Here is a 12004-nt window from a genome sequence, read left to right on the forward strand (position 1 = left end):
ACGTCACTTCAAGAATTCAAAGGATGTGAGACACCTGCCCGGAGTTGGGGACCCCATTCCCTCTGCCCTCCCCCACTCCGGAAATGCCAGCGTCCAGCGGTTACTCAAGGCCCTGCCGGGCAGGGAGGTGCCAGCTGATACCTGGCGCTGACCCCACTTGGTCCATCCCGGCTCCTCTGCCCAGGGGACAGGGTGGCCCTCTCCGCGCCCGAATGCCCCTCCCTGGAGCGCAGCCCACTCGGTGCGGGTCCGCCCCGCGGCCCTCCTGGCGATTGGCTGCGCGGCCTGGAGGAGCGGGCAGGGGGCGGGGTCTCCGGGCGGGAAGTGAGGGGTGGGCGGCGCCGGGCGGGACACGGGGGGGAGGGGGCGAGGGCAGCCGGGGAGGAGCCGGCGCGGCGGGTACCGCGGCGATTCGCCAATCGCTGCAGACTCGGGTTCGCCCAGACTCTGGACGTGGGCCGGCTGGCACTGGGGCGCCGTTCCGCGCCCGCGCGGACTTCGGAATTAGCCCGGGGACGGACGGGCGCGGCAGCCGGAGCGCGTTTCTGCCGGACGCCGAGCCCCCGCCGAGCGCCGAGGATGCGCGCCCTGCCAGTCCTGGACGCGCACCCGAGCGAGGGGCTCCTGCCACGGGACCCCGAGGCCCCCCGGGCCCGAGGCGACGCGGCGGGGCCGGCACGCAGGAGCGCCGTGGAGAGGCTGGCGGCCGACCGCGCCAAGTACGTGCGGGGCCTGCCCGGGGCCGGCCCGCGCCCCGCTTCCGAGGACAGCAGCCCCGGGGCGAGCGAAGGGCAGGCGGGCGACCCTCGGCCCCCGGCCCGCGTCCCCGGTCCGGTGGCGCGCAGGACCATAGCGCGGAAGCCACTGCGGCCTGACTCGCTGGTCATCTACCGGCAGAAATGCGAGTTCGTCCGAGGGCCGGGCGCCGACAGCTCCCGAGCGGGGCTGGTGAAGAAGCTCTTCCAGGGGCCGGGCAGAGACAAGACTCCGGTGCCCCCCGAGACGTCCCGGGGGGCAGAGGAGGGCAGGTCCAAGGCCGAGGAGGCCGCCCCGACCAAGCCCGGCTCCGTGACGGCCCCCGCGCCCCCGGGGCCCGTCGGGGCGCCCACAAGAGTCCCGGCTGTGCCGCGGGGCCCGGAGCTGCGGGGGCTGAGGCGCGGGGGGCTGCAGCGCTCGCAGTCAGACCTCAGCTCCCGCTACTCCTCGTCCCTGGCCGAGTTCGACACGTTCTTCCAGTACTGCGGCCTGGAGCCCGAGGTGGTGGAGGCGCTCGGGAGGGAGAACTTCTCCGCGGGGTCGGACCGCGTCGCGCTCAAGGTCCGCAGCGTGAGCGTCGCCACCTCCGACAGCGGCTTCTCCCGGCACAGCAGCGGCGACGAGGGGCTGCAGGAAGAGGAGCTGACGGAGCAGGTGCCCAGCACCACCTCGGTCATCGAGAGGAACGCCCGCATCATCAAGTGGCTATACACCTGTAAGAAGGCCAAGGAGACCCCCAGCCAGGGGCTGCAGAGCCCCGCATGACCGCTGCGCCTGCGGAGACCCAGACCTAAGGTGTGCGTCCAGAAGCCCTGGAGGGGTGTCTGTGTGCGCGTGTCTGTGAGGGCTGGGTGAGGGGGGCCGAGTTGCATGGATCCAGCCCTCTAAAGCTGAAGGGACCGTAGAGATTGAGACGCAGAGGCTCGTGCCTCAGAGTGACCACTGCTAAAGAGCAGAAGGGCTGCGGATCCTGCGGCAGGTCCAGAGCCTTTTCTTTTGAGTGTGCTGCTTCTGACTGCCTGGAAAGGTAATTCTGTTCGTTAACACCATCCCAGTTGGGTTATTATTGTGAAAAGAGGAGAAATAGGAATTATAAAATGCTTAGTCACAAGGCGGTTTTACCTCCGCTATTATTTCCTGCATTGAAAATAGCCTGAGAGCCCTAGTCCCCTGTGAATTGACCTGTGGGCGTCCTGAGGTTTGATCAGAGCAGCCTGTAGCCCCAGGGTGGGGCTGCCATCTCCCCTCCCTCAGAAAGGAAGGCTCTGTGCAGTTCCTGGACGTTCCTGCACGTTTACCAGAGTGACAAGAGAGGGAGAACTTCTCTACAGGATCTTGTCAGCAGTTTGACATCCGTTTAGCTGCAAAGATCTCTATTTGGCTAAATTTTGTTTCAATTGTTTTGAGAGCTTTCTAAGGAGAGTCTCTTGAGCAGCTTAGTTCACAAGAAGGAGCTTCAGTTTGTTGAACTGGGTGCTGGACTAGATTATAACTAGTCTTCAAGTTCTATATGGCTGTGGTTCTATAGTTTATTTGCCTCTGATAACACAGGAGGTAAATTTCTTCCCGTTGGACACCAGTAGCACAGGGTTAATCTCAGGTTCTTTTTCACTGAGTTACTAGGGAATGTTTCTCCTCACTGGTGCCTCCACTCTTCCTTCCAAGCACATGTGGGCGCTTTGGGGGATAGTGAAGAGAGAGGAGATACCTTCTCAGGGTTCTCTTTGAGAACCAAGAATTTAAACATTGCAACATCTGTTTTTCTCTTACCCTTCAATGACAACTTGCTGTAGATTTAAAAAAAATTCAAGTGATGGAAATGTTTGGTCTGCCCTTGAGATAAGCGTATTGAAATCACAAGATTGGTCTCCAGAGTGGTGGGGGGATACCACAGACATTTGTCCACAGCTCACTTGTGTTTGAGGCCTGGAAAAAGCCTAACTTCCCTGAGTGGCCATGGCTTTAGTGCAGACGTGAAAGTTAGCCAGGAGAGATGGTTTCATTGTTTCTCTTGAACTCAGAAGGATTATGACTCGAGTTCTTCCTTATAATTTATTGAAGATTATTGCATTTTCCATTAGCCTAAGTCCCCAAAGAATGTATATGGGCAGTCAAAATTTAAAAACACAAAACATAAACTTGTATTTTTCACACATTATCTTTTGAAACTGAGATGGGTGAACGATGGCAGGGGTGTTCCTAGGAAGCCACCATTAACACCTTGGTGGGAGGAGGAAAGTTATGGGGCTCAGCATGGTCCCAGAGGGACGTGGTCTAGTGGACAGAGCGCAAAGTGGGAATTAGGAGGCCTGTCTTCTGTTAGGAGTCCCTCCCAACTGTAGGCTTAGGCCTCCATTGTCCGTAAGATAAAGGCAGATAGGCAAACGGTTTCCAGCCTATACACTTTTGTATGGGGTATTGTATTGATTTTTACAGTTTCCAGCCTCTGTGCTTTTGTATTGGTTCTGTATGGTCAATAATTTGTATATCTGTGTTTCGTGATTGGAACATGGAAAAAGAAAACAAAACACTACTGTCTATTGGAGTATGTAAAAAATAAACTTACAAATAAGGTCCCTCCAGGTCTCCGGGGCACACTCGTATTTTATGCACAGAGGGCAGGCAGAACTGGTGGTGTAGGTGATGCTGAGGTGACAAGATAATGCACAAACAAACCGAAATAAAACCTGACAACATGAAGACAAAAGCATTTCTCTCTGATCCCTTCAGACCCAGACCCGCCCCCATTCCCAGTCCAAGGTTAAAGCCCTGACCTGAAAGAGAATTTAGGGTTCAGTCTGTGGAGTCACCCTTTCCAAGACGTCTTGGGTTTGAGCCTATGAAAAATGTAAGCAGTTCAGTCAGCCTGTGGGAACTCTCACTCTGGTGAGGAGGAGAGTAGCAGAGGCAAGAGGAGAAGTTCAGGAAACCCGAGGGTGAATCTGTGCAGAACAGAGGTTCGTGTTCCTCAGCCTCTGCCTCCCTCTGTCTCAGTCCTGTTTGTTCCAGTGGGGGCCAGTGTCACCTGCCTTCTGAGCTGTTCTGCATTATTGCTCAGAGAAGGGAGATGGCATCTCAGAACCTGCCCCGTGTCCTGGATGTCATCGGAAGTCACCACACTGTGAAGATTTACTTCACAAGTTTACTCCTCTAGACCCAAAACATAACTCCCATTCTTTGAAACTTCAACCCAGGAGACCTAAAGCCTGGCTTTTGGAGGCTGGTGAGGAGGAAGTGAGTCTCCTGGGCTTGTTCCAGCTGCTGGGGCTGGGAGGATGTCTGCTCGTGACCACACGCCCCAGTTCCCCGGCTCCAGACGCCCCATCTCTGAAGAAGAGCTGCCCAAGTGAACAGGACTCACAGCGCTGAGCTTCGCCTCATCCATGAGGCTTGTCTGGCAGCTTGAACCCCAAGGCAGCTGGCCTTTCCTCACAGGGTTGCTTGTCTGAGACTAATTCCGTAACGTGCTGTGGAAGCAAGAAAGCAAGCTGTCATTTTTCCCTGGTTTATCAGGACTTTTGTGTCGGAATCCATATGGATTCACTTTAGGATTTCATGGAAAATTCAGAAAATTGGAGATGAATGGAGATATGCTTTCTAAGTGAAAAAGAAAATATATTTCATATGGAAGTTTTTATCCCCTTGGTAGATAGAGATATTATAAATTAAAATGAAAATATTCCATCCAGAATTAAACGGAAAGATCATAAGTTTATTACCCCATGGAGTAAAAATGTTAGCTTTTCAAAATTGAGAATATCAGAGCTGGGGAATCACTCACAGACTCTGCATGCAGTCCCACTGGGGGTCCATGAGTAACAGACAGTTACACATGGGTCATTTTGGTTTTCCGTTTCCCAGCGTATAATTCATGAAAATTACTGTTCCGTCCACCGGTGTTTATTCATCTTCCTGTCCTTCAGTTCTTTAAAATGGCAGGCCTGCCGAAATTTAGGTCTCTCTGGTTTTCTGTCTTTTGCACAGAGTATATGTTACTGATTTTAATGTTGTTATAAAAGAATGGTAATTTTTCCTTTGGATTAATTAAGGATAAGCATTGTTCAATTTGAAGGCAAAAATATCAGATATTCCACAGCTCTCTTTGATAACATAGGAGCGCCTGTAGGGGCCACTAAAGCTGGTGGGTTGGAACTGTGTCTCATCATTTGCAAAGATGCCGAGGTGGGATAGAGCGAAAGCCTTTCCATGCCTTTCTTTTTTGACCAGCTGGGAAGCTCCCCAGTCACCTTCTAAGAGCGCATGTTGGGTAAACAAGTGGCTTGAGTAGCCCTAGGGCCACCCCTCTCTGTCTTCAGGACAGCCTCTGGGCCTTTTAGAGAGATTTGTATTTGAGAAGGGTGGAATGTGCTGTCAAATATTCATTTGGACTGCTTCCTTGTTTTCTATTTTGTGGTCCAACTTTGTGGTAGTTAACACTGGCGTTACCAACATTCAGAGAGATTCTCTTTCTTCCCCGTGAGTCGTGAAGGCAAACAGAAATTTGAAAAAGGCCTGCAGGGCAATGGATATTTGTTCTGCCAAAGAAACCAGATGATAGCTGTCCTTACTAAGGCTACCAACTTCTTTTCAAAATTTAAAATGCAAAATGGAGATGTTTTAAAACAGGGAACTATCACAAAACCAAAGACTACAGGGACGAGACTTTGTAGGATAATGTGTGTCTCTGTAACTTCCGCTAGACTGGTGTCAAGTCACTGCTTTTTCTTACTCCCCAGGAAGCAAGTCTTCCCGACGATGGCGGCTCCTTGAAGAATGTCATGGATGATTTGGGGCCCCAGGGCCATCCTCACTGCCACAGATTTTGTCCAGTGCACACAAGTGACCACATGATTGCTGTTTTCTCGAGAATAAAGCACCCCATTGAAGAGGCTTAAGTAATGTCAGAGGGTTTGAAATGCTGTGGAGAAGATGGGAACACAGAACTTGGAGGTTAGCTGGGTTGCAACTGTTATGACACAGCTGAAGCTCTGGAGGTATTTTCTTGTTTGAAGTGGACCTGTCCTTGCTTCCAGAGGGCAGCAGAAGAGGGGAAAGCTGCTTGGACTTGTTTTCAGAGGCATCTTTTTGACTGGTGCATTTTAATGATATCAAATTGATTTTAAAAAGAAAAAAGGCAAAGATCATGACAACCAAGCATGAATGCTGTGATATTTACTGCTTTCAGTCATCTTGGACAGATTGACACCATTTAAATCAAAGCGCCATAATCAGGAGAAGGTGCGTGCTACTTAAATACTGTGGCTGACAGAGTAAACGCACGCTTACCCACACTCACACACAGACCTGAGCATCACTGCACTGTAACTGCAGTGAACTCCCAAACTGTGCAGCTGATCGACCCGTTTAATGAATCAGAAAGTGCTTTTAAAATCCCTTGAGGGCTACAAGGTCATCCTGTTAATGCCACTCCCATTGAGTTGTAGACATATGGCAGTACATTCAAAGATAAGTTAGAGCTGAAATACTACTAAAATATCTTTTCTCATACCTGGACAGTTTCTTGAGAGTTGGCAGGAGAATCTCGGAGCTTCCTTTTGTCAGATCAATAGCAGAATTCCTCTTTTGCAGCACCATTTAGAATGTGCCCCCACAGCTCCCTTGTTCCTAGCTTCCGAAAGGAGAGGAAAGTCTCAGTTTACACAGAGCACGGACTCATGACACAGAACATGCCCTGCCCTTTGGTCTAATTCACGCCTCCACGTATCACGCAAGCATCTCAAACTGGTGCCAGTTCACCCTTCTCCGCAAAAGGTCTTTTGAGACCAGGGCGCTGGATGTCGTCAGGGTCAGAATGTTGGTGGTAAAGAGTCACTGTGAGCCTCATTCTGAACTGGCTCATGATGCCCAGAGTAAACATTTCAGATTCAGAACCTTCTGAGAGAAATTTTCTATCAATGGTGACAGCCAGTCAACTCTTTCAAAGCTTATGGTATTTTATCAAAACATGTCTTTTCAAGAAAATTATTATTAGAGACAAAAATTATTAGAGACAAGACTATGGAGGGGAAGGAAATAGGTTTTTCAATGGTAAAATATTTTATAAATCAATCCATTTTGATATATTCATGTATTTGTTTAATATTGTATTGTATTTTTGTGACTGTTTTACTGTGACAGTAGGTCTGAGTTGCCTAAATATTTATTTTCACACAATTATTGATCTTCCGATCGTTTTCCTTCACTTCATGTGGTTTTAGGTTTTATCAGAATAATTTTAAATCATTTTCCCCTTGGTTATCTTTCTGTACATATTTGTCTAATTGAATTTTTGGCTTTTGGCTGTAAGTGGAGTGCTCTCTGCTCTATGAAGCGCTCAGCACGTAGTGATTTGTTTTCAGATGAGCCCCCAACATGCACTTTGGGAGGCTCTCTTGGCTGAGAAATGTACCTTTCTTAATGCAGGCTTTATTTAAAGACAGCAGATTCCCTGCTTTAAGAATTTTTTTCCAGTTGTTCTCTAAAAAAGCTGCTGTTTTGCTATTCACTGGATTGCACTTAGTTTAAAAAGATAATATCGAAGATGAAAGGAGATTTTTTTTGAAGGATCTTTTCGTATACCCAGTTCCCTCATTTGCAGGTGTTCCATTAATTTTATGTGTGAATACTTTAAGTAAATTGTCTTGTGCTTTTCTACTGTCAGAATAGGATGAACTGAAACCTAGGGCAGATTTATCTCAGATCAAAATGGTGCAAACGCACCATCCATATAACAGGTGAAAAATATAAAACAAATTGCATACCGCTTAAAAGCACCAAGATCTTCCAGAAGCGTGTGCACTTCAGTGGAGGCACGGGGAAAGGAAGGAATTCAGTTGGAGTGAATTCTGGAAGTAGAGGTCAGAGATGGGTGTGAAGAACGGGAACAGGGTGTCCCTGGACTCCAATGGGAGTGAATTATATCTCCCTCCCCTGTGTTCAGATTCATGCCTCATCGTCAAGACCGCAGTGTGTGGTTGGAGGTGCAAGTCCTTTCCTAAGCCTGAGTTACCCCAGTTTGCTGAGTGACCTTGAGAAAAATCAAACTTTGTAGCTCAGTCTGAATGAAAAAGCTTGCAATTGCCTTTCACAGGGATAAGCAATAGTCACTGCTGCAAAATAGTTTTGTGAAAGAACAGAACATAAAATAACGTGATTAAATACAATGGAAAGAAAAATTATTGATAAAGCAAGGAAAATAGCTTGACAGTATCTTTTTCACTGATATATGGGTACGTATTTGCAATGCCTCAGACTGACAGGTGTTTATGTAACTGGAAAGTTTCCTCATTATATACATATGTATATAGTTTTTAAACTACTGTCACTGACACTGGAATAAAAAGAAAGCTTTTTTAAACCTTGCCCTTTTCAGTAGGTTAAAAGTTCAGTGCCGTTGTTATCGTTGGTGATGCCATAAAACATCAGGCCCAGACAATCGTTATGGCAGTTTCTAAATAGAGTTTTCTCTACACACAGTACTAGCAACTGGAGTGCAATATTGTGTATTCTGTATTCAAGAATTAAAGTGTATTTATCATTTATTCATATTAATTTTTGAATTTGTATGACGTTAAAAAATTTAAGCAAGAGTACACTTACTGTAGTTACTCATATCTTTTGTTCTCTCCCTTTCTTCCTGATATTGTCTCATCAGATCATCAGTAGAAATGAGGAAAGCTTTCCAAGACTTGACCCAGGCGAGTCCTGTGGCGTCCCAAGTCCCCAGCTCTCCCTGGAGATGGAATGCAGAAAAAGCAGTTTTGAATACTTAGCACATTGTTTTTCCTTAATTATTTCATTAGTTTTTTGCTTAAAAAGATTTTTCCTCCATGTTTATCAATATCATTGTTGGAAAATGGGCACAGAGATAAAAATGAAAGCATGGTTTGCCACCTTTCATGTAAGTTAACACATTCGTGAAGGCAGTTTGCTTCGGTCTCTGCTCGTGGTGGAGACGGGAGGAGGGAGGCAGGCAGGCAATTCTCCAAATGGCTGCGCTGACTGAGCCAGACTGTTTCTTCCTCCATCCTGCAGTGGCTTGTGCCCAGACCGGTACAAGCTTCCCAAGATGGGCATTCTTGAGGAGAATGGATAAATCACTCTGTATTTCCGTGAAGACAACGGACAAATCCTCTGGGTACTGTAGACACTCTCTTATTGTAACTGTGGAAACAGTGCAAGTGTCATGCTGTGTGGCTTTCATCACAGAGTCTAAGGGCAGTTGCTTTGCCTTCCTTCAGCTAAACTTGAGCTCTTACCTTTCAGGTTTTTTTTTTTTTTTTGAAAATTCAGTAAAACAGGAGCAATGAAGTGGTGCACAGTGGTTAGGTGTTTAAACTTTGCTTGCGTTTTCAGTGATGAAATAAATAGATTTATATGATGTTTAAATGTTCCATGTTGGAAATATTGAACAAGAAGGAAATTGAGTTCTCAACCAGGGGCTTATAACTCTGGTCGTGGAAGTAGCAGGGAGCAGCTGATGGGGAGAAAATACAGAAACACCAGAAAATGTGCTCCTGCCCAATAATATTTTCCTCACTATCTCTGCTACAATGCCCCAAATTCCACAACTGATTGTCATCTTTGTGTTATCGGCTTGAAATTTGCTGTTAAAATTTGAATGCTTTCTGAAGGGGAGAATGTATTAAACCATTAATAACTATACATCTTGAGGTCAAAGTAGAATATTAATTTCCTTAGAAAGTGAGAACATGAACCACAGGAACAGATATGGGAAAACCTGGATCTTGGCTTCAGTATAGCCTATGGGATACTCAATTTTGAGCTTAAGTAAGACTCTCGGTTACAAGTGCCAGAACGGGAAATTATTATATCGACTAAACCCATTGAAACGATCATGCTCCTGAGCAATAGTGACTGTAATCGAGGACAACCCACTGATGACAACAAGCAGAATTCACTCACATGCATTTATCAAGGAGCCAAATACTGCACTAGGCACAGGGGGTTCCCCAAGCTCCCTGCCATAATGGATTTACATTCTAGAAGGAGGGTCAGCTATTCAATAAAGATGGATGGCTAGATAGATAGATAGATAGATGAAAGATAGAAAGAAGATGGATGGATGGGCGGGTGGGTGGATAGATGGGTAGATAGATAGATGATAGATGATGGTAGATAGATAGGCAGATAGATGATAGAGATGGATAATACACAGATGGAAGGAAGGGTCGGAGGGAGGGGGAGGAAATAAAGCAGAGTAAGGGAATAGTAGTGAGTGGAGCTATGAGCCTAATTTACAAATTTTGTAAAACTTTTGGTTTATGGTTTCTATTTGGTGGCCAATCTGTCTGAACCATAAATGGAACCCAAAGTCTAAATCATATAAAAAGAATCAAGAAACAGAGAAGGAAAACATGCAGATTATAAATGGCATATTTTTTTCATGGAGAGGTTTATTTTAATCCCTGGAGTTCATTCACCCTGGCAGATTAAAGCTTTGAAGTCTAAACTAAATAAAAATCGCACACATTACAATCGGGACCTCAGGCCTTGGTCTGTATCCAGTCAGAAGATTGCTGGTGAGGGACTGCATGCCTTCCCCGGGCTTTTAGAGGAAGTCCACTTTTCAAACACAGGGAGAGAATAAAAAGAGTCCATGTAGGAAGTAAATGGTGACTCAGGCCAGAGCAGGCTGGCTTTCGAGAAGGGGCGGTGTTTTCTGAGTGACCTCTGAGCGTCTCTAGGACACGCCCTTGGAGGTAAATAGCAGGGCTCAGGCTGGGACGAGTCAGGCTGATGTTATCAGGACTTGAGGACCGTGTTCTTCTCTAAGCTGCTTGGCAAGTCAGGACTGCAGCCTCCACAGCTCAGAAGGGGGAGTGTGTCCAAATGCCTGGAGGGCTCTCGCACTGTTTCCCTCTCAGGTGTGTGAGGTGCAAAGAGAGGGTGTGCGTGTGGGCATCTGCTGAGACGACAGAGACCCACTCAGTGAGACTGCAGACGTAAGGCTGGAAGTAATGTTGGCAATCTCCCCTCCCAGTTCCCAGAAGGAACTCAAGGCCCAAGCTCACGTAGCTGCCCCGGGCACCAAGGACTGGAAAGCAGACCCCTCATCTGTCCAGCGCTTGTCCCGAGCCCTGCCTTGGGAAAGTGAACATTAGCAGGGCGACCAACTGTCCCTGTTTACCCGGGAGTTTCCCATGCCACCACTGAGTCCCCCATGCCGGGAAAACCTTCAGTCCCCAGCAAAATGGGACGGTCGGACACCCTAAGAGAGGGAGGCTTGAATAACACATGTCCAGATGCCAAATTCTCAACTTCACTTTAATTTCCACTCAGGAATTTAATGTCAAAGCCACTGCAAGCACACGGGATTTCACATTCTGGGTTTGTCTCCAGCAGGAAGGAAACATGCACCTGGGAGGACCCAGCTCCCGGGAAGAAGCTTGTTGCCACAGGCCCGGGGAGAAGCCAGCACTTCCTGGGCATCTTCGGCAGCAGGGACGGCACCAAATGCTTTACGTGGGTTATTCCATGTAGCCCTCCTGGCCGTCCGTGAGGATCATCATTTCACACTTGAGGCAGCTGAGGCATGGAGAGGTTAAGTACCTGTCTGGGTGAAAGGACTATACGTTGGAGAAGTACGTGTTTGAACCCAAATCTGCCCAGCTGTGATGGCAGCTCTTTCTGCAGCAGGCTGGTTTTTAAGAAGTAAATGCCAACCAAATGGTTTAAAGGATTTCATAACTTCTCCAGGGCATAAACTGATTGAACAGGTCAAAACCTAAGCAGGATTCTGACGCAAGATGCCACTCCCACACCACCTGAGGGCCCAATTACCATCCGCTGAATGACTCAGGTGGGTAGGGGTGCCTCAAACATCTCACACCGAGAAATCTCAAAGCAGCATGCAAATGTTCCCATTCGGGAAAGGCTCTCATGGGTCAGTTTACGTTCATAATTTTCTATTAGATGACATGTGTTTTAAAAATAGGAATCAAGAGAGAATCAGAGGGAAAGCAAACAAGCTGTACCAGAGGGCTCTGAACAGTGCTGAGCAAGCCCCGTGGAGGCCGGCTGCCCAACGGGGTGGTGCCCGCCTGCTGCAGCGCGAGTTCCACGGAAGAGTGCTGTGAGCCCAGGGTGCCGCCTCACAGGTGACACGGATTCAAGGCTGGTAGGAAGTTCAAGGCCACCAGATCACCTCAGAGAAATCTGACAGAACTGTGATTATTTCAGGGGCTAACCATTCACTTTTACATGAGGAGGAAATGGCCACAGTTGT

The 12004-nt window shown here is 47.9% G+C and overlaps 1 protein-coding gene across 1 annotated transcript; it reads left to right on the forward strand.

The window, feature by feature from the left end:
- Window positions 1-455: 455 nt before the first annotated feature.
- On the forward strand, window positions 456-8303 carry FAM110C (family with sequence similarity 110 member C). Its single transcript, XM_004436490.3, has 2 exons — window positions 456-1551; window positions 5493-8303. Exon 1 carries the CDS (start codon window positions 580-582, stop codon window positions 1519-1521), a length of 942 nt encoding a protein of 313 aa, XP_004436547.1. The 5' UTR covers window positions 456-579; the 3' UTR covers window positions 1522-1551; window positions 5493-8303.
- Window positions 8304-12004: the final 3701 nt, after the last annotated feature.

This window comes from Ceratotherium simum, chromosome 11 (genome assembly GCF_057802395.1).
Source record: "Ceratotherium simum simum isolate JZ-2026a chromosome 11, ASM5780239v1, whole genome shotgun sequence".
NCBI lineage: Eukaryota > Metazoa > Chordata > Mammalia > Perissodactyla > Rhinocerotidae > Ceratotherium > Ceratotherium simum.